This window comes from Salvelinus fontinalis, chromosome 42 (assembly GCF_029448725.1).
Source record: "Salvelinus fontinalis isolate EN_2023a chromosome 42, ASM2944872v1, whole genome shotgun sequence".
NCBI classification, from domain to species: Eukaryota; Metazoa; Chordata; class Actinopteri; order Salmoniformes; family Salmonidae; genus Salvelinus; species Salvelinus fontinalis.
In genome coordinates this window covers 5,796,070-5,823,403 of record NC_074706.1, presented here as the reverse complement: position 1 = coordinate 5,823,403, position 27,334 = coordinate 5,796,070, and the positions used below count along the sequence as shown (strand labels likewise).

At 50.2% G+C, this 27,334-nt stretch overlaps 1 protein-coding gene across 6 annotated transcripts in view; it reads left to right on the top strand.

Annotated features, from left to right (window-relative positions):
* LOC129841100 (lipopolysaccharide-responsive and beige-like anchor protein) overlaps positions 1 to 27,334 on the top strand; it is a 340,220-nt gene that overhangs the window by 121,256 nt on the left and 191,630 nt on the right. For all 6 annotated transcript variants that reach the window (XM_055909205.1, XM_055909200.1, XM_055909204.1 and 3 more), the window contains 2 exons: positions 14,964 to 15,028; positions 16,753 to 16,861. In XM_055909205.1, coding sequence (XP_055765180.1) covers positions 14,964 to 15,028; positions 16,753 to 16,861 — 174 coding nt within the window. The remainder of the gene's footprint in view (positions 1 to 14,963; positions 15,029 to 16,752; positions 16,862 to 27,334) is intronic.

Below are 27,334 nucleotides of genomic sequence, written 5' to 3'. Positions count from 1 at the left end.
GGGCTCAGTGTTGGGGAGATGGTGATATGATCTACCTTAGAGAGAGGAGGGACCGGGGCTCAGAGAGAGAGGGACCGGGGCATCAGAGAGAGAGTGACCTGGGGCTCAGAGAGAGAGAGGGACCGGGCTCAGGAGAAGAGAGGAGGGACCGGGGGCTCAGATGACCGTTCAGAGAGAGAGACCGGGGCTCAGAGAGAGAGAGAGAGTACCCGGGGCTCAGAGAGGAGAGAGAGGGACCGGGGTGCCTCAGAGAGAGAGAGAGAGGGACCGGGGCTCAGAGAGAGAGAGAGACCGGGGCTCAGAGAGAGAGAGAGAGGGACCGGGGCTCAGAGAGAGAGAGAGGACCGGGGCTCAGAGAGAGAGATGGAGGGACCGGGGCTCAGAGAGAGAGAGGAGGGACCGGGGCTCAGAGAGAGAGAGAGAGGGACCGGGGGCTCAGAGAGAGAGAGGAGGGCCGGGCTCAGAGAGAGAGAGGGACCGGGGCTCAGAGAGAGAGAGGGACCGGGGCTCAGAGAGAGAGAGAGAGGACCGGGCTCAGAGAGAGAGAGAGAGGGACCGGGGCTCAGAGAGAGAGAGAGAGGGACCGGGGCTCAGAGAGAGAGAGAGAGGGACCGGGGCTCAGAGAGAGAGAGAGAGAGGGACCGGGGCTCAGAGAGAGAGAGAGAGGGACGGGCTCAGAGAGAGAGAGAGGGACCGGGGCTCAGAGAGAGAGAGAGGGACCGGGGCTCAGAGAGAGAGTGAGAGGGACCGGGGCTCAGAGAGAGAGAGAGAGAGGGACCGGGGCTCAGAGAGAGAGAGAGAGGGACCGGGGCTCAGAGAGAGAGAGGAGGGACCGGGGCTCAGAGAGAGAGAGGGACCGGGGCTCAGAGAGAGAGAGGGACCGGGGCTCAGAGAGAGAGAGGGACCGGGGCTCAGAGAGAGAGAGGGGACCGGGGCTCAGAGAGAGAGAGGAGGGACCGGGGCTCAGAGAGAGAGAGGGACCGGGGCTCAGAGAGAGAGAGGGACCGGGGCTCAGAGAGAGAGAGGGACCGGGGCTCAGAGAGAGAGAGGGACCGGGGCTCAGAGAGAGAGAGGGACCGGGGCTCAGAGAGAGAGAGGGACCGGGGCTCAGAGAGAGAGAGGGACCGGGGCTCAGAGAGAGAGAGGGACCGGGCTCAGAGAGAGAGAGGGACCGGGGCTCAGAGAGAGAGAGGAGGGACCGGGCTCAGAGAGAGAGAGGGACCGGGGCTCAGAGAGAGAGAGGGACCGGGGCTCAGAGAGAGAGAGGGACCGGGGCTCAGAGAGAGAGAGAGAGAGAGAGGGACCGGGGCTCAGAGGAGAGAGAGAGAGAGAGGGAGCGGGGCTCAGAGAGAGAGAGGGACCGGGCTCAGAGAGAGAGCAGAGAGAGAGAGGGACCGGGGCTCAGAGAGAGAGAGAGAGAGAGAGGGACCGGGGCTCAGAGAGAGAGAGGGACCGGGGCTCAGAGAGAGAGAGGGACCGGGGCTCAGAGAGAGAGAGGGACCGGGGCTCAGAGAGAGAGAGGGACCGGGGCTCAGAGAGAGAGAGGGACCGGGGCTCAGAGAGAGAGAGGGGACCGGGGCTCAGAGAGAGAGAGAGAGAGGGACCGGGGCTCAGAGAGAGAGAGAGGGACCGGGGCTCAGAGAGAGAGAGGGGACCGGGGCTCAGAGAGAGAGAGGGACCGGGGCTCAGAGAGAGAGAGGGACCGGGGCTCAGAGAGAGAGAGGGACCGGGGCTCAGAGAGAGAGAGAGAGCGAGAGAGAGAGAGAGAGAGGACCGGGGCTCAGAGAGAGAGAGAGAGGGACCGGGGCTCAGAGAGAGAGACGAGAGAGAGAGAGGGACCGGGGCTCAGAGAGAGAAGAGCGAGAGAGAGAGAGGGACCGGGGCTCAGAGAGAGAGAGGGACCGGGGCTCAGAGAGAGAGAGAGAGAGGGACCGGGGCTCAGAGCGAGAGAGAGAGAGGGACCGGGGCTCAGAGAGAGAGAGAGAGAGAGGGACCGGGGCTCAGAGAGAGAGAGGGACCGGGGCTCAGAGAGAGAGAGGGACCGGGGCTCAGAGAGAGAGAGGGACCGGGGCTCAGAGAGAGAGAGGGACCGGGGCTCAGAGAGAGAGAGGGACCGGGGCTCAGAAGAGAGAGGGACCGGGGCTCAGAGAGAGAGAGGGGACCGGGGCTCAGAGAGAGAGAGAGAGAGAGAGGGACCGGGGCTCAGAGAGAGAGAGGGACCGGGGCTCAGAGAGAGAGAGGGACCGGGGCTCAGAGAGGAGAGAGGGACCGGGGCTCAGAGAGAGAGAGAGGTACCGGGGCTCAGAGAGAGAGAGGGACCGGGGCTCAGAGAGAGAGAGGGACCGGGGCTCAGAGAGAGAGAGAGAGAGAGAGGGACCGGGGCTCAGAGAGAGAGAGGGACCGGGGCTCAGAGAGAGAGAGGGACCGGGGCTCAGAGAGAGAGAGGGACCGGGGCTCAGAGAGAGAGAGAGAGAGAGAGAGAGAGAGAGAGGGACCGGGGCTCAGAGAGAGAGAGAGAGGGACCGGGGCTCAGAGAGAGAGAGAGAGAGAGAGAGGGACCGGGGCTCAGAGAGAGAGAGAGAGAGAGAGAGAGGGACCGGGGCTCAGAGAGAGAGAGAGAGAGAGAGGGACCGGGGCTCAGAGAGAGAGAGAGATGGACCGGGGCTCAGAGAGAGAGAGAGAGAGAGAGAGAGGGACCGGGGCTCAGAGAGAGAGAGAGAGAGAGAGGGACCGGGGCTCAGAGAGAGAGAGAGAGAGAGAGGGACCGGGGCTCAGAAAGAAAGAGAGAGGGAGACCGGGGCTCAGAGAGAGAGAGGGGGAGACCGGGGCTCATAGAGAGAGAGGGACACCGGGGCTCAGAGAGAGAGAGGGACACCGGGGCTCAGAGAGAGAGAGGGACACCGGGGCTCAGAGGGAGACCGGGGCTCAGAGGGAGACCGGGGCTCAGAGGGAGACCGGGGCTCAGAGGGAGACCGGGGCTCAGAGAGAGACCGGGGCTCAGAGGGAGACCGGGGCTCAGAGGGAGACCGGGGCTCAGAGGGAGACCGGGCTCAGAGGGAGACCGGGGCTCAGAGGGAGACCGGGGCTCAGAGGGAGACCGGGGCTCAGAGGGAGACCGGGGCTCAGAGGGAGACCGGGGCTCAGAGGGAGACCGGGCTCAGAGGGAGACCGGGGCTCAGAGGGAGACCGGGGCTCAGAGGGAGACCGGGGCTCAGAGGGAGACCGGGGCTCAGAGGGAGACCGGGGCTCAGAGGGAGACCGGGGCTCAGAGGGAGACCGGGGCTCAGAGGGAGACCGGGGCTCAGAGGGAGACCGGGGCTCAGAGGGAGACCGGGGCTCAGAGGGAGACCGGGGCTCAGAGGGAGACCGGGGCTCAGAGGGAGACCGGGGCTCAGAGGGAGACCGGGGCTCAGAGGGAGACCGGGGCTCAGAGGGAGACCGGGGCTCAGAGGGAGACCGGGACCGGGGCTCAGAGAGAGAGAGAGAGAGAGAGAGGGACCGGGGCTCAGAGAGAGAGAGGGACCGGGGCTCAGAGAGAGAGAGGGACCGGGGCTCAGAGAGAGAGAGGGACCGGGGCTCAGAGGGAGACCGGGGCTCAGAGGGAGACCGGGGCTCAGAGGGAGACCGGGGCTCAGAGGGAGACCGGGGCTCAGAGAGAGACCGGGGCTCAGAGAGAGAGAGGGACCGGGGCTCAGAGAGAGAGAGAGAGAGAGGGACCGGGGCTCAGAGAGAGAGAGAGAGAGAGAGGGACCGGGGCTCAGAGAGAGAGAGGGACCGGGGCTCAGAGAGAAAGAGGGACCGGGGCTCAGAGAGAGAGAGGGACCGGGCTCAGAGAGAGAGAGGGACCGGGGCTCAGAGAGAGAGAGGGACCGGGGCTCAGAGAGAGAGAGGGACCGGGCTCAGAGAGAGAGAGGGACCGGGGCTCAGAGAGAGAGAGGGACCGGGGCTCAGAGAGAGAGAGGGACCGGGGCTCAGAGAGAGAGAGGGACCGGGGCTCAGAGAGAGAGAGGGACCGGGGCTCAGAGAGAGAGAGAGAGAGAGAGAGAGAGGGACCGGGGCTCAGAGAGAGAGAGAGAGAGAGAGGGACCGGGGCTCAGAGAGAGAGAGAGAGAGAGAGAGAGGGACCGGGGCTCAGAGAGAGAGAGAGGGAGACCGGGGCTCAGAGAGAGAGAGGGGGAGACCGGGGCTCAGAGAGAGAGAGGGAGACCGGGGCTCAGAGGGAGACCGGGGCTCAGAGGGAGACCGGGGCTCAGAGGGAGACCGGGGCTCAGAGGGAGACCGGGGCTCAGAGGGAGACCGGGGCTCAGAGGGAGACCGGGGCTCAGAGGGAGACCGGGGCTCAGAGGGAGACCGGGGCTCAGAGGGAGACCGGGGCTCAGAGGGAGACCGGGGCTCAGAGAGAGAGAGAGAGAGAGAGGGACCGGGGCTCAGAGAGAGAGAGAGAGAGAGAGAGAGAGAGAGGGACCGGGGCTCAGAGAGAGAGAGAGAGAGAGAGAGAGAGAGAGAGAGGGACCGGGGCTCAGAGAGAGAGAGAGAGAGAGAGAGAGGGACCGGGGCTCAGAGAGAGAGAGAGAGAGGGACCGGGGCTCAGAGAGAGAGAGAGAGAGAGAGGGACCGGGGCTCAGAGAGAGAGAGAGAGGGACCGGGGCTCAGAGAGAGAGAGAGAGAGAGAGGGACCGGGGCTCAGAGAGAGAGAGGGGGAGACCGGGGCTCAGAGAGAGAGAGGGGGAGACCGGGGCTCAGAGAGAAAGAGGGAGACCGGGGCTCAGAGGGAGACCGGGGCTCAGAGGGAGACCGGGGCTCAGAGGGAGACCGGGGCCCGAGAGGGAGACCGGGGCCCGAGAGGGAGACCGGGGCCCGAGAGGGAGACCGGGGCCCGAGAGGGAGACCGGGGCCCGAGAGGGAGACCGGGGCCCGAGAGGGAGACCGGGGCCCGAGAGGGAGACCGGGGCCCGAGAGGGAGACCGGGGCCCGAGAGGGAGACCGGGGCCCGAGAGGGAGACCGGGGCCCGAGAGACCGAGAGAGAGAGAGAGACCGAGAGAGAGAGAGAGAGAGACCGAGAGAGAGAGAGAGAGAGACCGAGAGAGAGAGAGAGAGAGAGAGACCGAGAGAGAGAGAGAGAGAGAGAGACCGAGAGAGAGAGAGAGAGAGAGACCGAGAGAAAGAGAGAGAGAGACCGAGAGAGAGAGAGAGAGAGAGACCGAGAGAGAGAGAGAGACCGAGAGAGAGAGAGAGAGAGACCGAGAGAGAGAGAGAGAGACCGAGAGAGAGAGAGAGAGAGACCGAGAGAGAGAGAGAGAGACCGAGAGAGAGAGAGAGAGAGAGGGACCGGGGCTCAGAAAGAGAGAGAGAGAGAGAGAGAGAAACAAGATCTGTTTTTCTTCCCTGGGCTAAATTCCATGTTCCAGCCAGACTTGTGTTGTGGCGATAATTATATTTTTTCCTGTGATTTGCGTGCACCTCTGTTTCCCCTCTCTCTCTCTCTGACTGGGAAAGTGAGAGAAAGAAGGAAAGAAAGGCAGGGAGTGATTGATGATGTTATGTAGCCCAGCCGCAGGGCCCTCCGGCACAGGAAATGCTCTTGAACCCCACAGGAAGCTCTTCAATCGGCAGCCATCTTGAGAATGTAGACCCTAGTGAGCGAGCCCCAAGCGCTGGTCAACGATGGGAGGAGATTGAGATGATTTTTGATTGATTCCCCCCCCCTCACTTCATCCCTCTCATCCAAGATGGCGCAATGCGATAGCTATCGTGTCTGAAATGTTTTATTAATTTCCTGAGGGGTTGAGATGGAGTGGGACCGGGGTCAGAGGTCGAGAGACTAGGGGCCACAGAGGAGTTTTTAATCACGCCTCGTATAAGACATACAACACAGGGCCACTTCAGCCTGGCATTGAGGAGGGGATACTAAACCACTGTTTGATAGGACCCCGTCTGTAAAGAACGCTACTCCTCTACCCAATTAAAGATCCATTTTGATCCGAGATCAGAGACATTCATGTCAGAGACGTTATTGCTTCATTGCTTGGTCTCTTGTGGTTGTATTGATCAGCATAAACAAACTGTGGAATAATGGCGTGGTAGTGTGGTTTCATAAACATGGCTTGTGCTCTACCCAGGGATAGAGACCCAGGGATAGAGACCCAGGGATAGAGACCCAGGGATAGAGACCCAGGGATAGAGACCCAGGGATAGAGACCCAGGGATAGAGACCCAGGGATAGAGACCCAGGGATAGAGACCCAGGGATAGAGACCCAGGGATAGAGACCCAGGGATATATCCAGCATTTCTCTCTCTAGGATGAGGTCCAGTCGTGTAGATGTACCGTAGGTCCAGTTGTTATTTACAAGGTTGTTGATAAAGGAAGGCATTTCATTTTGCTGTTTTAATGTTTCAATTAACTCATTGGTTTTCTGGCATCCGTGGGCTTTTTAGTAAGTCAACCAGGAATCTTATTTTCATTTGGATGACAATCTAACTTTGGGTTGATGAGGAATTGCATCCACGCTCATTGTTAGTCGGGTCCTTTAGGACTAAACCGAGGGATGGAAGAGAGACGGTTTAGCTCTAGTCCAGCTCCCCAGGCGGAGTATCAAGACATCCCGTTCCTCTCAGGTAATTGCTTGCGATGGATCCTTCAAAGCTGAGACTTGTTGGGTATTACGTGACTATCATCTCTGAGACTCCGTCAGTCCGAGCTCGTCGCTCTCTCCGCAAGGCCTCTCTCCTCACCGACAATGCCCTTAATTCGCCATGACAGGCTCTCTCCATGACAGCGAGCAGTGGCCTAGCTTCTCTCTGTCACCATGTCGGATCTACAGCCTTCAAAGGTGCATCGCTTAAAAAGGTTTCCATCCACAACACTGATAAATAGATAATGCTGACTCAGTTGAGTCTGTGTCTGTGTGTCTCTGTGTGTGTGTGTGTGTGCGTGTGTGTGTCTGTGTGCATACGTGTGCTAAGCTAGTCTCCTCTCTCCTCCACTCCACTTTGATAAATCATCTCATTGGATACAGGACAGTCCACTATCAGAGAGGCGGCTGTCAGATGAATCAGCCAGCAGCAGTGTCTGTGTCCTGTAGATCACTGGTTATTGTCTGAACAGTCTGTCAGGACATCCAACCTAACAGCACTTATCACTACATCCCTCCTGTACATAGAGAGGTGTGGAGGGAGGAGTCGACTACCATCCTGTACATAGAGAGGAGTCAACTACCATACTGTACATGGGGAGGAGTCAACTACCATCCTGTACATAGAGAGGTGTGGAGGGAGGAGTCGACTACCATCCTGTACATAGAGAGGTGTGGAGGGAGGAGTCGACTACCATCCTGTACATAGAGAGGTGTAGAGGGAGGAGTCAACTACCATCCTGTACATAGAGAGGTGTGGAGGGAGGAGTCGACTACCATCCTGTACATAGAGAGGTGTGGAGGGAGGAGTCGACTACCATCCTGTACATAGAGAGGTGTGGAGGGAGGAGTCGACTACCATCCTGTACATAGAGAGGTGTAGAGGGAGGAGTCAACTACCATCCTGTACATAGAGAGGTGTGGAGGGAGGAGTCGACTACCATCCTGTACATAGAGAGGTGTGGAGGGAGGAGTCGACTACCATCCTGTACATAGAGAGGTGTGGAGGGAGGAGTCGACTACCATCCTGTACATAGAGAGGTGTGGAGGGAGGAGTCGACTACCATCCTGTACATAGAGAGGTGTAGAGGGAGGAGTCAACTACCATCCTGTACATAGAGAGGTGTGGAGGGAGGAGTCAACTACCATCCTGTACATAGAGAGGTGTGGAGAGAGGAGTCAACTACCATCCTGTACATAGAGAGGTGTGGAGGGAGGAGTCAACTACCATCCTGTACATAGAGAGGTGTGGAGGGAGGAGTCGACTACCATACTGTACATAGAGAGGTGTGGAGGGAGGAGTCGACTACCATCCTGTACATAGAGAGATGTGGAGGGAGGAGTCAACTACCATCCTGTACATAGAGAGGTGTAGAGGGAGGAGTCAACTACCATCCTGTACATAGAGAGGTGTGGAGGGAGGAGTCGACTACCATCCTGTACATAGAGAGGTGTGGAGGGAGGAGTCGACTACCATCCTGTACATAGAGAGGTGTGGAGGGAGGAGTCAACTACCATCCTGTACATAGAGAGGTGTGGAGGGAGGAGTCAACTACCATCCTGTACATAGAGAGGTGTGGAGGGAGGAGTCGACTACCATACTGTACATAGAGAGGTGTGGAGGGAGGAGTCGACTACCATCCTGTACATAGAGAGATGTGGAGGGAGGAGTCAACTACCATCCTGTACATAGAGAGGTGTAGAGGGAGGAGTCAACTACCATCCTGTACATAGAGAGGTGTGGAGGGAGGAGTCGACTACCATTCTGTACATAGAGAGGTGTGGAGGGAGGAGTCGACTACCATCCTGTACATAGAGAGGTGTGGAGGGAGGAGTCAACTACCATCCTGTACATAGAGAGGTGTGGAGGGAGGAGTCAACTACCATCCTGTACATAGAGAGGTGTGGAGGGAGGAGTCAACTACCATCCTGTACATAGAGAGGTGTGGAGGGAGGAGTCAACTACCATCCTGTACATAGAGAGATGTGGAGGGAGGAGTCGACTACCATCCTGTACATAGAGAGGTGTAGAGGGAGGAGTCAACTACCATCCTGTACATAGAGAGGTGTGGAGAGAGGAGTCAACTACCATCCTGTACATAGAGAGGTGTGGAGGGAGGAGTCGACTACCATCCTGTACATAGAGAGGTGTGGAGGGAGGAGTCGACTACCATACTGTACATAGAGAGTTGGGGGAGTCAACTACAATGGTGTACATTGAGAGAAGGTGGTGGGGGAGGAGGGTGGGCAGGAGTGTACAATTATTGGTAACATGATGGCATATGTACTACTGTACTCATGTACAAATGAAGTTCTGTTTAGGCTTTTGTGCAAGACTGTGTCGGTGTAGAGGTCACTGCTAGAGCGGCAGGTAGCCGAGCGGTTAAGAGCGTTGGGCCAGTAACCGAAAGGTTGTTGGTTTAAATCCCAGAGCCGACCAGGTGAAAGATCTGCTGATGTGTCCATGAGCAAGGCTCTTAATCCTAATTGCTCCTGTAAATTCCTCTGGATAAGAGTGTCTGCTAAATGACTCAAATGTAAATTCTGTGTCAGGCAGTACAATTTTCTTTCTCCAAAGAAGGAAATAATTTTCACTCCACACTTTTCTCAAAGGTTGAACCATAGTACTACATTTCACCATGTACACAAGCTGACAAGCACAGACACTGATATGAGAACGAGACAAGTACATTCCGAACCCTTATGAGTTTGGAACCTGGAAGGTAAGATAACACTATATCAATAGGTCCTGTCAGTCTCCGCTCTGCATGTCAGGTAAAAAAATCCTTCATTTGGATTATGTTCACGTATAAATAATCCCAATTTACGCTCGCTATTTTGCCCCCCCCCCCCCCCCCCCTGAGCCTGAGCAGACTCACAGTAAAACAGCCTGGTGCCAAATTAAAATCCACTCAATTTTAGGAGGTCCCCCTGGCCACTAGGCCCCTCTTCCTGTCAGGAAGGGTCCCCCTCTAGCTGCATAGCTCACATCAGCAGGGTGCCGCAAGAATGAAGTGCCGGTTGGTGTTACTGCTTTCACTCCTCCGAGCCAGGAGAGTACCTTTCAAAGAATGTCTAAGCCTGATATTACCCCTCTCTGACGAGACTAGAGGGGGACACTGGTGTGCCGATAGGCTACAGACCCTGGGCTGCGCCCCGTGGCACACGGTTGGGGTTTAGGGGGCTGGTGAGGGGGAGGAGAGAGGGAGGGAAAAATAACACTTTGATTGCACTGATCTTGAACCTTGTGTGTGTGTTTGGCTACGCAGCGGGGTGTTTGCTCCGGCTGTGAAGAGTGATGGGGAAAGCATTTGGCCCCGGAGTTTCAGAGCATTCCTCCTCCACGTCTTTTACCTTCCCCCACGTCCCCCGGACCCTAAACAGCTCATACTACATGGCTACGCTCTTGATCCATTAAAAAGTCAGCAGAAAGGGGTAGAGACGCGACCAGTGGACATCTGTGAATAGTTGTTTGGTCTAGTCGATTGATTGATTGATTGATTGGTTGATTGAACATTTTATTGGGAATAAAGATGCACTGGATACAACCCTAAATTAAATGAACTTGTTTCCAACATGGCCCCCAATGGAATACACACAATATGGACAAAACACAAGAAAACAACAGTAATCCCTACAGTACAAAACAGCCCCATACAACACCATACCACACCATACAGCCCCATACAACCCCATACAACCCCATACAGCCCCATACAACACCATACAGCATAGAATAAATCAATACATAGCCTTCTCTTAACCAGCCTACCTTGTTATGTACGTACCACCTGGTTTTATAACCCCCTTTGTAATCCAGGGCAGATTACACTATCTGAAAATAACTTTTCAATGTCTGCCTTGATCACAAACAGAAGACTAAGTGAGAAAGTCGACCACAGACAGACATCTCCAGGTTGTTGTCACCTTCGGGTCACTGGGAGTCGTAGTCCTCTAGTTCTCAGGTCAGAGAGTATTGATCTTGTAGCCGTAGTGATGCCGTGCTCCGGGCACGCGGGGGGTTGACCTCCAAGTCCTGCCGCTCTCTATTTTCAGCCTAGAGGTTAAAGGTCAGGGGTCGGGAGAAGCCAAGTGCTCCAGGGAAGAAAGTCGATGTCTGCTGATCTGCCCATTGACTAGAGGAGAGGTGTCCATCTGTTAAACAGGTTAACTCTGGAAGGGTAGGATCACTGGAGCTCTGACAATGAACCATATTATCAGCTGTTACACTGGATTAGTGCAGATTTATTGTTGGATGGTGAGAACATTGTTTAGCATTCATGTTTTGGGGTGAGTTCAACTAGTGTTTGCCTGAATGTTTTATCCTAGAAATGACCTATGTGAGTGTCTTATTAGTAATGTCCACTATTCTCAATCACCACCATTAAATACTAATCACTCCTCAACCCAGATCGTTATTTCATCTAGGCTTTTCTGCAAGATAAATATTAGTCTTTTTTAGGTGTGAATGTGAGCACACAAACACGGAAGCAAGCCATTTTTTGAGAGATGTTTTCCTTAAACACAGAAAGCATCTGAGAACTCTCATGTGGGTTTGTTGAGTGTTGATGAAGTCACTTCCGCAATTAGACTTTGTCCTACGCTCGCTGTCACAAGTCCTTTTGATACGGCGACCAGATTAGGCAATGAACTAGTCAACTTCCTTATCCTTCAGCAACTGGTGATAGGTGGAATGAGCATTCAACTGTTGACTCTGACATTAATACATCTTCTTTGCACAATGTCTTTGATCTCTCATCGTAGACAAAGCTTATCAATTAGGAATGTTTATTAAGTTTGCAAGTCAGAGACATTTGGATACAAATTAGAATATTCTGTCATTTCACAAACATTTATGTTTCATTATTCTGAACGCCGTCTGTGTAACCGTCTTATCGCCACGTGGTTTAAAGGGTTAACCACCAACGTCACGTCATATCTACTAGTATCATCTACTATAAATGCATGTTCCTGTGGCTTACTGACACAGTTTCTTATTCTGTCTTTTTCAATCTTAAACGTGAAACAGATGGACAACAATGAATTAGTTCTGTTCCTCTGTCAGCCTTAACAGGAGAGCATGGCATGTTATGTCTAACAGTTACTGTACGTCACGACGTAATTCAGTTTCCTCCACTGACCAAAGAGACACAGTAGTAATGTTTTGTTTATATCTGTACATTTTCTAAGGCGTAGCTATAAAAACGAGACTACTCGGCGTCCCAAATAGCAGCCTATTCCCTAAATTGTGCACCGTAGGTCCTGGTAAAAAAAGTAGTGCACTAAATAGGGAATAGGGTTCCATTTAGGACACAACTGTACTGGACTTGTTTTTGTTCTCGTTCCGAAGCTGAAAGGAAACACACAGTACACACTTAGCGCTTACGTCGAGTCATGCTCACTGTCTCCTGTAAAGTCATATTCCCAAGCCCCTTTACAAAACTAACAAATACTTGTGATTATGACTGATGGCACTGAAACACACAAGCAACTTGTTTATTTTTGGTGAGGAGAACCCAGCCTGTTTTTTGGGGGGTGTGGGTTAACAGGGTTTGGTGTGGTGTTGTGACCGGGCTTGACGTTTCAAAGAGGAGTTTGTGGGGAAGTCTGTGTTTTGTCACTAGTTGTGTAGTTTAAACCTTCATTATGGATAATCAGTGGTAATGAGGAAGTGTGTGTGTGTGTGTGTAGACTCAATGCCATGGAGTCATCAGAGGTAAACCAAACATAGAAACTGGCTTACTGACTTCTGATTGAGAATGGCATTTGGTTTGAATGGAGCTTTGCTTTTGATTCTTACGTTGGGGAAACACACACACACACGCTGGGTTATGCTCCAACATCAGGATCACATTGACTGGCGGTGGTGCCGATGAGACAGGACCAGGGGTAGAACATCTTGTCAGGTCAGAGGTGAGAGGTCACAAATGGCTGCTTGTATCCTCTCATCAGGGTAAGGATGGGGTTATGGAATGGCCCTTATCACAGCCATAAAAGCCTGACCGCACTGACCAGGGCAGCCAAAGAAATCCATACCCCATCACAGAGCTGTCTGATAGATAGCCTCCCGTTTGTCACCATGAGGTGTGTGTGACCCCTCTGACAAGGGTCATAACCTTTTTTAATTCTACATTAATGTCATTTTCTGTCTCATAATGGGGACATTAGTCTTGTTTATATGACCTTGGCGTGCCTGTTCAGAATGCCTCGTGGGGATCTGTGATAATGTGAAGTGGGATGGTGAATCACAAGTAATTGAAAAAAAATACTTTTAACTTCTGGTCCATGCCATTGTACTGTAAATAGATTTCATTTTCACACCAGCAGAACTTACATCAAAAGAAGCTGTGTGGTGTCCATGATGAGCTCTGTTTGAAATATATCAAACAAGATCCCTTCAGTCACTACAACAGTCCAGAAGAATCCAGAGGGCAGCAGTAAGGAAACTCCCCGGTCTCAGGAGACAACGTCTCCTTTCTCCTTCCTCCTTGTTGTTCCTGAGAGCAGAGCCAGACCTGTTTATGTCTGCACTTCCTGTGGTGTTTATTTCAGGCCCGCTAGGACGGCATGGCGCAGCGCTGCATAGCATAACATAGAGTAGCATTGCGTGTCCCCCACTGCTTGCAGGGCTGGCCTGCCGAGGCTCATGGCTATCGTCATTCAGCCTTTGATGCCCATTGGCCTGGGTCATGTTCTTTAGGGCAGGCAACGGAAAACGTTTTCAAATGTTTTTCAACAGAAAATGAGTGGTTCTTATTGGATAAGTCTAGGTTGTCCCTCTCCATTTGGTGCCCAAAACAGGGCTCATTGTCAAAACTCACTGTTTCTACTCCCCTCACAGACACACTGGCCTATTCCCTCTGTGCACACTTTATTATGACTGTGTAGTCAACGCCAATATGGCCTAACGGGACACAAAACACTGCTGAATTATGGTCAAATTATCCAAGTCTGTTATCCCACTAATCTACAGTTGGTTCCAGGCTGGTTGAGGATGTACAGGCATTGGGACAGAATGGTTTCTGTTCTGCCTGGGTGTGATTGGTTCTGATGCCTTTTCATTTGTCATGTTATCAAGGTGGAAAACCTGTGGTGCTGTTGAAAATCATCATGCGTGCACGTACAAACACACATGCACATTCACACATGCTTATGTGTCGTACACACACACACACACACACACACACGTCTGATTTGGTATTAGACGCAAATGAGCTCTCTCTCTCCTCTGTAGCTCTGTCTGTCGTCTATCTTCAGCCCCCAGGGCTCTGTATGTTTCCCAGGGACGTCTACACACATAAACACCCAGCTTCCAGCTCCCTCTATCAGTTGAAGAGATGATGACAGCAGAGTTAAATACACTGACCACTGTCCTGTCACACACACACACACACACACACACACCCTGGCCCTCCCTCCACTTGTTAACACAGTTGGACCCTGTTTGTTTTGGTTACGATGTATCTGTTCTCCGTTTTCACTACCAGTCAACTAGTGTTAGATATACAGTATATCACTGTGTGTGTAAAGGAAGAGTTTTAGGGTCAGGGTTTGTTTACTGTCCCAGGAAATAACTAGTGATTAGACATGAGTTATTAAACAAAGACCATTACTGACCCACCGTACAGACACGTCCTGACAATGTGTTGAAGTTGTGGGTGCTTTTATCAGGGCATTAGCTCTTTAACGTGAGGTTGAATGTTTTCTATCCGTATCCCCGTAGCTAAACGTCCGCCCCACATGCCCAGGTCCTTGTTGTTTTTATTATTCGTTTGACGGTTGCGCTGAGAAGGGGTTGAAAGATCGAACCGAACAGGAACGACGCCGACCGCCACGTTTCCTTTCCTGACCAAGTTGCCGATTTGAAACTCACTCAAGGCCGCCTTCGCGTTTCAGCTGCGGTTTATTGAATTGTTTAGACTGACACCTTTGACCATAACACTGCTCAAAGGGAGGAAATGTGTGAGTTATATCATGATAAATGCCTTCACTTCCCTCCCTTCTCCTTCCTCTCCTCCCGCTAGCTGACTGCCTGGAACAGCAGCTCTTCTATAGGGCTGCTTTGTATACCAGCTGACTGCTCCTTGTTCAGACTCACTCAACATAATATTATACAGACATAATTGGTGCTGAGGGCGGAGGGGGATAAATGAATCTTTATTTCTCTCTCTCTTTCTCACTGTTTCTTCATTTACCCCTCTGTCCATCCACAGTGACTTATGTGTAAAGTAATGTGCATAGAGTAACATTATGTCTTTTCTGTGTTGTTGCTAATGTCCCCGTATGTGGTTTCTGTGTTGTTGCTAAGGTCCCAGTGTTTGTGTTTCAGGAGTGGCAGAACTCTATCCAGAAGAACGCAGGCTTGGCCTTCATCGAGCTAGTCAACGAGGGCAGGTACGTGTTCTGACACGCACGCGGACACACACCGTCCGACCCACTCCGACCATCACCACTTCATTATGTCCCACTCTAGCCGATCCATAGCGCGGCCCCTGGCCCTCGAGGCTCCAGGCCCTCACGGTCACCATTAGGGCCTCTATTGAAGAGAAAAATCCATACTGGAGTAAAGAGGATCTGTGGAACTGAGAGAGGTCTTATAGAGTTCAAGGCTCTGTCAATACCTGCCTGACCCGGAGGGAGGGACTGACGGAGGACGGGTGACAGGGGTGACTGCAATCCCTGACTCCTCATGACGCTTGGGAAATCTTCCGTCTTCCTTGTCCCTCTCCATGTCCCTTCTGCTGTCCGTACTATCCAGGATCAGCATTCCCATATCACTCCTGGGACCAAACAACTCCCGTCAATTTGGAGTTAGAGGTCCGGGATTTACATTAACGATCCCCCGGGCTGGAGAATTACCGAACGCTAATCTAGGATAATGTTAATGCATCCACTGATGGACTTCCTCAAACACACACAAGTAGTAAGAGGAGGAGGCAAAGGAGGAGGAGAGAGAAGGAGAGGAAGAAGAGGTGGAAGATGAGGAGGTTGTAATCCACTCCAGAGAGGCTGCTTTGTAATCTAGAACTGGGTCTCAGTGAAAGCCTGTTGATTTGCAATGGGGGGCTGTAACACTATACCCCATCAACTCCCTGCTTAGATGTGTGTAAGAAGTAAGGTGTCGGTCCAAGTGTGCACACGTACTATATTCGTGAGTGTGTGTCTGTACATGGTTTTAACTGTGTGTGTGTGTGTGTGCCTGCCTGTGTATGAAAGAGTGTAGAGTTAGTCGTCATAAAGAGAGTGTTGAGGTTATTGATGGCTGGGCCAGGGGCCGGGGTTGGAGAGGCTACAGAGGCCCAGGCACCTCCGCTCCCCCGCTGCCCTGCTCTGAAACAGCAGGCTTGGGTTACAGGCCCCAGGCCCGGCCCCTAGCCTGTTATTGTTCCACTTTGCACAGGCCTGACCTCTGGGGCCAGTGAGTGGCCTCTCTGGCCCCTATACACACACACACACACACACACACACACACACACACACACACACACACACACACACACACACACACGTTTTATTAGCTTAGATAAGAGGAAGGGGGTGGATTGGCTACATATGTAGTAACAGGAGCAAAGATTCCCCCTGTGTCAGATGCATATCATTAACAAATCAATTAGCGCATGTTAGGTCCCAGTTAAAGGGATTTCGTGTGTGTGTGTGTGTGTGTGTGTGTCTTGTCCTAATCACATTTCCTGCTCATTTTGCGTGCTTCATTTTCCTCTTTTTATCTATGTTATAGGGTTATTAAAGGGGAGGTCTTCAATTTTATGGATGTTATAGGGTTATTAAAGGGGAGGTCTTCAATTTTATGGATGTTATACGGTTATTAAAGGGGAGGTCTTCCATGTTCAGGGACTGCAGTACTCATATTGTAGCACATTGTGAGAGCTTGTTTGTGCAGTTTTTATGGCCTATGAAAACCTGATTGAACAGGTTTCAACCTATCACCTATTAGTCAATTAATTCACTTTGTTTTTAGTGTCTTCCACCAGTTTTATTACATCTTAATCCAACCATAATTCAATTATTCAAATCAGTAATATATTTTTTCCACAGATTACAAATTGATACAGTTCTGTTGATGGTGTGAAATGTCTTCCTCTGTCCTTCCTCTCTCTCAGGCTACTGAGCCACACCATGAAGGACCACCTGGTGCGGGTGGCCAATGAGGCTGAGTTCATCCTGAGCCGACAGAGAGCCGAGGACATCCACAAACACGCTGAGTTTGAGGTAAAATACAGTCTGGACCAGGAAACTGGCTTACATGAAACCAACACATTAAATCCAAAATGGAGTCCAGATTTAAGCTCGGGTGAATGATTGAGGAGAATAGACCAGGCAGCTGGTAAACAAGAGAACATACTTGATCCAAAATGGCTCCTGACATAATTTAGGAATTTGAAGTTACCCATACTGGTGCAGGTAGCCAGCTAACAGGAAAATCCATTCAATCCAAAATGGAGTCCTGATTTTAGCTTGAGGGGGAGAATGACTTGAAGAGACAAACTTAGCAATGAACTGATAACTTCCAACCCCTTTCCTGACCCTCGTATCTTGGGACAGAAACATGGTCCTCATTTATTTATCCTTTCCATGTCTTTTTGTGAGAGCAGCAGGAGTCTGAGCCTGCTGGGCAGTCAAGTATATTTGTAGCTTTAAGCAGATCCCATTAAGCTGAGGTTGATAGGATAGGTTGATAGTTTCATATTTTCATGTTCTGTCTGGCCATATTGAACAAAAACAGCTCAGAATGTAACACCCAGCGAGGGGGTATAAAGTCCTCTATACACACATACACACACACACACGGTTGTCTGTCAAGTCATTACAGACCTGTCATAGCAACCTAGAGAACAAATGTTGTCTTTTCAAAGACAACCCCAACATGTATAATAACATCTTACACTGGAGTGGCCGGCTGTAGTTTACGTTTGGCACGTCATCCTAGCCAAACACCCTCCATGTAAATGTATCCCCGTACCTCCCGGCCTAGCGCCAGCCTCCCGGCCTAGTGCCAGCCTCCACCCTCCTCCTTCATCCCTCTCTCCTTCTCTGTCTCTGTCCTGATCTCTCTGAATCATTTCCTGCCCTGCTGAGAGCCTGTCTGTTATACTCCCGCCGGGGGTGTATTTCCACAGTGACAGGAATACAGCATCCTCCCCTCCCTCTCCATCACTCCCTTCGTTCCTCCCTCCTTTCTCAAGACCCTGGCAGTACTTAAACCTGCAGACAGCCCACAGAGCTGCTGGTCTGAAGGGCCGACTGTCTCAACCCCCCATCCCCCATCCCCCGTCCCTCCACCCTCACTCTCGCCCCCTTACCGTAGTTGTAAAATGTTATGCTTTCTTTAAGGTTCAAGACAGGGTCTCTCCTACAGAATGAAAAAAAGTCCTCATGACTGTTTAAAGCAAATAGTTGAGGGGGTGGAAAGGAAAGCATGTGGATGGTTTGCCTCAGGTTGGTTGGTTGCCTCGGTTCGTTTGAATGTTTGCTCCCATGTTCTTCTAGCTTGTGTCCCAAATAGCTCCCTATTTAGTGCACTACTTTTGACCAGGGCCCATAGAGGGAAAATGGTGTGATTTGGTATTCAGACCCTAGTAGAGTCTGCATATCTATCTGACTGGCAACAGTAGTACACACAGTCCACCTCCTTTCCAGCCTCACCCTGTCAATCTTTTTCTCGGGAGGTGTTTTCTGACTCGACCGGTCGTCCAATCATCGTTAGTGCAGGGAAGGCAGACCCGGGTGTTTATGCAGATTTCTGACGCATGACACACACAACTTATTTGACGAGGCTAACACTCCACACACAGGGCGAGAGTGTGTGTGTCAGACAGCTGTGTGAACAACGGCAAGTTAAAGGTGTGGAGGGGACTGCGGCACAGCACAGACAGTTGGCAGCTCCATAAGAACACAGCACAGGGCTCACAAACTAGCCTCTACCTCCCTCTGCCCTGAGGTTATGAACAGGAGTGGTGTCTGAGTCCGTGTCCCCATCACTCCCCGTTTCCTCCCTCAAACTCACCATGATTAGGCCATGTTAGGTTCTCTCAGCCGAGCGAGGGCCAGGATATTTCTGCACCGATGGAAACATGCACACACACACACACACCCACCAGGGGCTGTCCCCAGCTCTCCAATTCTACCTAATTGGCCCACGTAGTGTAGCTGATGTTCCTGTCCGCATCACTAGTCCCTCTCATCCTATCATCTGTCTCCCTCTGGCACTGAGAAGTCCTACAGTAGGAAACATCCTTAGATTGGATCCTACTCTGATATACTGTAGTGAAAGCAAAAGGAACACATTGTGTCGTTACATTGGACCTATTTTTCCCCACATCGTCCTACAAGAGGGCCTAGTTAGTGTCCCCGTTTTCTCTCCATAGCGTCTTCCAAGCAGGCCCAGTATAGTTGTTTTTCTCTCTGTGTGTGTGTGTGTGTGTGTGTGTGTGTGTGTGTGTGTGTGTGTGTGTGTGTGTGTGTGTGTGTGTGGTAGTCTTTGACAGTACCGTTGAGTTACAGAATGAGGATGTGCCTGACAAGCCTCAAAGACAGCCAAGGACATCATTGTTTCCTGTTCCTGTATTATTTAGTAGCTACAGTCCCCGGTTGTCTCCAGTAAAACCGCAGCGGTGGAGAAAGAATACATTTTAACAGGCTGAAGTCTCATTCTGTTAGGGAGATAGTATTTGTGTTCTTGTAAATCGGTGTGAATCCACTCATTAGCCCCTAATGGATTTAGTATTGGGTACATGCGTACCACAACTGTTTTGTTTGTGTCTTTTGTGAAAGCCATTCGATTGTGATTCTCTGTCCCACGCACCGTCTGCAGGGACCTATTTCACTACACAACCCACATATCGCACAGTGTTAGAACTCTTTGTTCTATCTTTTTTAAATCAATTTCTTTTGTGTCCAACCACACCATCCTTCCTCTCAACCCATTCAACTGTAATCAGATAGCCACTAACCACCATAGCCAACTGTTAACTCTCTTTGTTAAAGACTGTTGTTTAGTATTTTCTCTCTGTTCTCTCCCCTCACCCCACCCCCTACAGTATAGCCAATCAACTTTAATCAGATACCCACCATAGCCAGGGCCAAATCTATGTTTCACAATTGAATTCCCCACTTAAATGTAGCCGCTCCTCTGTGACCTCTGAAAGAAGTGAGGCCCTGATAAGTGCAACCACTGATATTGCCGTATTGATTTTCCTCCATTCCGGCTCTGGCTTGAGCCCTCCTCGAGCCATCAGTTTCATGGTCTCATTTTGCACCGCCACCATAAAAATTACAGCCCCAATGAAACATGCCCCAGGGGAAAACAGTTTTCCTCTCTGTCTTCAATTTTTTTTTAAATCAGTGTTTGTTCACCTGCTTCTCAGGTTTACTGTTGGAGGACAGAAAAAGCAACATGTTCGGGTGTGACCGAGTGCATAAAGTAGGTGATCTGGTTGTGCCCTGACTGCCACAACATTCACTGTTTTAGTTAGAAAGGATCTTACTGCTGAAATGAATTGCACCTTTTGTGAGTTTCCTGTTGACTATCACTTGGGGAACAGAGTAGTCCTTCTCCACCCTGACAGGGGTCTGGGACTAGGACCTTTGGCTGTGGCTCTCTACCACTACAGACACAGACCGTGAAGGAAACGGCAGCCACCAGGAAAGTGAATTATTCAATAGATAAAAACAAATTTATGTTTGCTCCCTGTCAGAGTTCATATCCACGGGAAGGATGTGATAGAGGAGCCGCGTGATTTAGACACCCTTTGCTTTGGAGACTCGTAACATATGCTCTCTCTCTCTCCCTCTCTCTCTCCCTCCATCCCTCTTTCTTTCGCTCTCTCTCTCCCCCTCCATCCCTCTTTCTCTCTCTCTCTGAATTGAGTTATCTTTGGCGTGGAGAGTAAGTTATTATAGCGGGTTGAGGGTGACAGAGATGAAGATAACCGGAGGGGGAAATCCAATTACCTTTTAGTGTTCTCTATCTAATGGGATCCTTAACGTGGAAGAGATCTGCAGATCGCATGGCCACGGTCCTCCTCCTACGATGAGAGTTATTTTACAGCATCCTTTCATTAAGGATGAAATGTGGTGGGTTGCGAGGCCACGAGAGCAGAGGAGGTCAGAGATACGGAAGACCCAGATCATTTATTTTATCTCCCTCTTTCTGTTGCACTCTGTCTTTTTTATACCCCCGCGGTTGATTCTTTAAGAGTGAGGAAGACCCAGGGCTTTCCTTTTATCCGCCTCTCCTTCTTTCTCTCTCTCCAACTTTCTTTTTTTATACCCAGTCGTTGATTCATCCCCCAGCCGCTGTAATATACGACTAATTGAATTGACTCTCTCTCTAGATGCTATAAAAGCCGGGCGATCCAGCTAGCGATATCTCCGTAATTAGCGACTTAGCGTCATTCTCCCCCTCTGTCTGGCTTGTAAGGCGATCCCTCTCTTCTCCTCTCGCCTCAGAGTTAATGACATTAACATTGAGCTGATGCTCATTATATTCCATCACGACAGCGTCGTTAGCACAACGCCCCCACACAGTGCACTGAGCTTACTCTTCCTCACAGATCACAGCCATGGACAGGACACACACAAAGAATTGACTGCACACTTAAGGTTTGAAACGCCATGGAACGGAGGGCGACACAATTTACATTTTGAAGTGAAAGAAAATGAACACATGACAGTTAAACATTTTGGCTATTTATAACACAATAAACAAAGCCAACAGTCTATGCTTCGGTGCTATAATGTAACCTGCTGTAAAGGAATACAGCTCCGTTCTGGTCAAGAACAAACCAAAAGACCAAATGTGGTTATCTTCATAGGTCTATAAACCATCTGTTTCAGTGTGAGAGAATTCCACAACAAACTGTTTCAATGTCAGAGGATAGGTTGTGACCCCAATCTCCCATACCGTCTAGAAGAGCCCCCTGCAGGTCACCACTCTGGCTGTGGCCCGACAGGCGTCAGGTGCCACCATCTGACACATTGTTTACAACGTATCAACACACAACACTCACCGCTCTGACCGACAGTCGTCACCTGTCATAAGGCGGTCACAGCGGTGATTTCTAGACGACAGCTGTAGAGCTGGGAGTACAGCCATCTCACTATGGTGCTGGTGAGACCCTCTGGGTAATGACGGGGAGGCTTGTTAGCTGTTGCTGGAGTCATTTATTAGTGGGATTCGTTTGGGATTCAGTAGTTTGATTCGTATATTATGACAGGATAAAGCAAGTAGATTCAACTTACCCAGCAGTATTCTAAATCTCTGTCTACCTGTATTGATTTTAGGAAAGGCATTGATGTTTATGCTTAGGTACACATTGGTGCAACGACAGTGCTTAAATCACCCGTTTGGCGAAGTCGGTTGTGATTCAATGACAAATTAACAGGCACCGCATCGATTATATGCAACCCAGGACAAGCTAGATAAACTAGTAATATCATCAACCATGTGTAGTTAACTAGTGATTATGTTAAGATTGATTGTTTTTTATAAGATACGTTTAATGCTAGCTAGCACCTTACCTTGGCTACTTGCTGCACTCGCATAACAGGTAGTCAGCCTGCCGCGCAGTCTCCTCGTGGAGTGCAATGTAATCGGCCATAATCAGTGTCCAATTAGGAGTGCCCTAATTAATCGCCCATTCTGATTAATCGGTCAACTTCTAATACTTACCCAGCAGAATTCTATATCTCTTGTCTACCTCTACCCTCAGAGAGAGAGTATTTACCCAGCAGTATTCTATATCTCTTGTCTACCTCTACCCTCAGAGAGAGAGAGAGTACTTACCCGGGAGAGAGGGAGAGGGGGAGAGAGACTAGTCTCCCAGTGTCTGGCTCTTCTTTGTGTGTAATTAAGTCCCTAGGTGATGCCTCTTGCACCGCTCCTCACATCATTATCTTTGCCCAGCTGACCCAGAGCTGTGAATAGCACATATATGAGCACCTCCTCCCGACTCCCTAGTCCCCTTTACTACATACTAACTGACACCTTAGTCTCTAGAGTAGGACTCTTGCCTTGCCTACTATCTTTGTTATCCCATAGAGGGACATCATTTTATTGATTTCATTTTACTGAGGAGTTGGAGAGGAGTTCTTGGAAAGGATAATTTGTTGTATTGAATAAAGATGTGTATTCGTAAAAATAAATATGTAGAAAAAGCAGATTCTCAAGTGCCATTGAATGTATTTTTAAGGCAGACACAAACCTGATGTGGAGTTAAATGTGTTAAATGTACAGCAGTAAAAGAAGAAAGGGTATGTCCTTGGTGTTAAATGTACAGCAGTAAAAGAAGAAAGGGTATGTCCTTGGTGTTAAATGTACAACAGTAAAAGAAGAAAGGGTATGTCCTTGGTGTTAAATGTACAGCAGTAAAAGAAGAAAGGGAATGTCCTTGGTGTTAAATGTACAGCAGTAAAAGAAGAAAGGGAATGTCCTTGGTGTTAAATGTACAGCAGTAAAAGAAGAAAGGGAATGTCCTTGGTGTTAAATGTACAGCAGTAAAAGAAGAAAGGGAATGTCCTTGTTGCGTTCCTATTGTTATCTCTTCTGTTTGGAATCATCACTCTGCATCCAGACAACTAGCCGAGCGCCAGCCAGTGTTCCAGAAGAAGTGGATTATTTTTCATCTGCAGCGCCTCTGCCTTCATTTGACTATTTTTCACCCCGGAGAGGACAGTTAACAGGTGTGATTCGTCACGTGCTGGCGTGACCTTGGACTGCTTCTGGAGTCAGAGTGGATGGAACCTTCAGCCCAGCTTAGACTAATGGCAGCTACTGATTGGAGCGGGGCTTGACACAGCTGCTGGTTTGAGCAGGGAGGGAAGGGGGGGGGGGGGGGGAATGGGAGAGGGAACGAGAAGAGCGAGAGAGTGAAAGAGAGGAGAGGATGCCGCTGGGAGGAGAGATGAAGAGCCCTGCCAACTAGGCATTGTGACCAGTCCATTAAAAACCCACAGCAGCCACAGACAAGGGACAGGAGAGAGAGCGAGAGAGATACTTTGATAAGTGTTGCGCCTGCGTTAACCTTGATGGCCACTATCGGGACGATGCATGCCTCTGGGATCTGTTTGGCTGGATGAGATTATTTTTTCCTCAGCAGGAAAAATCAATACTCTGCGAGCGCGGCGTGACAGGGGGCATCATTTCAGAATTGAAGTGGCTGTCAGACGTCGACATTCGATGACTTTTGTTCGCCGTTGTACTTTTAAGCCTTCATTTTTCTCCTTCGTCTTCCTACGCCCCCCCCCCCGCCTCCCCGCCCCCCCGAACTCTTTGTCTGAGTTAACCTGATGGTGTTTTATGTGGCCGTTTTAAACTTGAGGGCAAGAGATCAAGTGAGAGGGGGAATCTTCTTCAGAAACCAATTGTTTCAGCAATCTCTCTTTTGTTTGGTAACCCCTCCTCCCATCGTTCTGTAAGGAATTCCTTATTCCTAGGAATATTTGCATTCCCTCTCAGAACACGACAAGGACACGCACCCCGGGCGGACAGTTTCCCCACTTTAAATGAAACCCTCTGGGACGGCTTGTCGGCGGACGTGAGAAATTGGAAGAGGAGCACGAGACAACGAGGCGATAGCCAACCCCTCTGTGTCTCTAGCTGGCTTCTCTACTGCACCACACAATGTCAAGACAGAGTACACATCAAGCATTGCTTTAATAAGATCCCCACGTGTGTGTGTGTGTGTGCGTGTGTGTGTGGGGTCGCCCGTTTCTCCAGCAGAACCTTGAGCGCGTTGTGATGTCATGAAACGAGCGCCTTGAAGGCTGAGACAGTGTGGCACAGAAACATTTCAAGGTCCTTGGCTCTGTCACTCACTGTAAGTGATAAACACAGGCTTTATATCTGGTAATGAGGCCTGTATCCCCACTCACACCCTCATTATACTGGTGAACCCCTCAGGCCCTGATGGGAGAGCGTGACAACAACTACAGCATTTAGAGGGGGGTTGGCAGCGTATTATTCTACACGCAGAAACCTATGCCATGTGTTCTGGCCTTTTGAATTGCACTCATGCAGTTGAGTCGGTGGATTTGTATCTGTGAGATGTGCTGGAATGCCTGGCCCTCGTGTGTGTGTGTGTGTGTGTGATACTATTCATGTTGTCTTCTCATATCATTATCCTAGTGTAATTTAGCCAGTGGTTAGGCCTGTTTCCTTTCCTTTCTAAATCACACAGATGTTTCTCTGGTCATTGACTTGAGCTTTGCGCCAATTGTCCGAGACATATCTCCATGTAATTTACTCGATTAATGCCAACCCATTATCAGTCTGTCTTCTCCGGGCACCTTTTTCCACCAGAGTAGGCGCCAGTGCCCGTCACCCTCCGACCCTGTCAGCCAGCTCATGTAATGGAAGGTGCTGCCCATGATTACACTGTCTCAAGTCATAAGGTCTCACGTCACGCCGTCCTCACACACACACACACACACATACACACACACACATACACACACAGCTTCCTCACCTGCTCGCTCGCTCTCCAAAAGCCTGTCTTGTGCCTTTTACCTCTGACTTCTGACTTCCTCATCTGACTTCCTCGTTTGAATCTGGCTACCAGGTAGACTAGACATTGATCCTGATGTTTGAATCTGGCTACCAGGTAGACTAGACATTGATCCTGATGTTTGAATCTGGCTACCAGGTAGACTAGACATTGATCCTGATGTTTGAATCTGGCTACCAGGTAGACTAGACATTGATCCTGATGTTTGAATCTGGCTACCAGGTAGACTAGACATTGATCCTGATGTTTGAATCTGGCTACCAGGTAGACTAGACATTGATCCTGATGTTTGAATCTGGCTACCAGGTAGACTAGACATTGATCCTGATGTTTGAATCTGGCTACCAGGTAGACTAGACATTGATCCTGATGTTGGAATCTGGCTACCAGATAGACTAGACATTGATCCTGATGTTTGAATCTGGCTACCAGGTAGACTAGACATTGATCCTGATGTTTGAATCTGGCTACCAGGTAGACTAGACATTGATCCTGATGTTTGAATCTGGCTACCAGGTAGGCTAGACATTGATCCTGATGTTTGAATCTGGCTACCAGGTAGGCTAGACATTGATCCTGATGTCTGAATCTGGCTACCAGGTAGACTAGACATTGATCTTGATGATCCATTTCTCTTTTTTCATCTCACTGTCAGCCTCAGGATATACCCTTCGTCTCCACCGAGGTAAAGGGGGCCCCCTCTGGTTGCTAATGGCACTAGGCCGTTCATGCTATTTTACTATTCCCCCCCGCTTCCTTTGAAATTAGCGGAGGGGTGAAGTTGAAAAGTGTTCCCTGGCTCACTCAGTGCCCTTTGTTCTGTCAGCCTATTGGAAGAGTAGAGGATGGAGGTAGGTTATTATGTCGTCATCTAGAGCTAGCAGGCTGAGTATGTAAGAACCAACGAGACCCCAGTAGTCTAATATCTGCTATGTATGACGATTTCAGAGCGGTGGAACGACCCCCAGAATCTAGACTCTGACATGTCTTTTCCACTTCGTTTTACCCCGAAATGGAGGCCTAGTGTTAATGGGCCTGTTATGTGTTCAGCTGTTTGCTTGTTGTTTCAGAGGGGAGTCGCTCAGTGAAACTACTTCCCCTCGCCGCCGGGCCCTCCCAGGCCCGTTAGAAAAGCACACGTCACCATGGGGGACTAGGTGTTTTGGTCCGATTTGAATGACCAGCGTGTTTACGATGATGTGTTTGAACTGCAGCACTGCTGATTAGTGACACAGAAGTCACACGTTCCTTCCAGCCTGTCTTGACGTTTCTTGTTCTGTCCCGTGGTAAAGTATAGACGCGCTGTCGTCTGTTCCAGGGGGCTAACATACGTTTCAAACATTCAGCACCATTCCCTCTCCCGATCCTCCCTTAACTACTCTTCTTCCTTTCACCGCACGCACGCACGCACGCACACACGCACGCACGCACGCACATGTTGGGCCATCATGTTTTAAGGTTAAGGACCACTCTAATGCCCCACAAAGAGACGTAGATTGATAATTAGGGCCCAATAGCCCCTCCAGAATAGCCTTCCAGAACGTGATCCAGACCTATAGATTTCCTGTCAGGTATGAAAAGTCACCATTCCAATTGGCGAGGAGGACCAATCATTATCAAGCACTTTAGTGTGTTTACTGGTTGCTAAGGTTACTGGTGAGGCAGGTTGCATTTGTAGAGCTGGGGATGTATGTGTGTGTTCTCCACCAATGGGCTGCCTTTTTAGATTCATTTAATTTGAGCATTGGGAATTGCATTAAGAGTTGCTTGTATTGATGCTGTAACCTTTCAGTATCCAATGGAGGCACTGAAATCACTGTAATATGGCCATGATTTTTGCCTGAGGTACTGTACATGATAGTAGCATGTATTCCTCATTTCTTTGTTGCTTGTATTTCTACACTACATGGGTAACGGCTGTTAGAAATATGCAGCGTACTCAAATGTTTTCAGTCGATTATATATTACTTTATTTTACAGTTTAACTCGGCTTTATATTTTGCTCAGTTTATCTTAGCACTGAAATGGAACATTTCAAGTCTGGCTGTTTTTATTCCTCAGTATAGGTGTTATTGTATATACCATCTACGCTGAGTTCAAAGGCCATTACTGATAACACATTCAGACAGAGAAAAATGAACCTCTGTTTTGTGATTCGGCGCCCTGGAGGCGTTAGTAA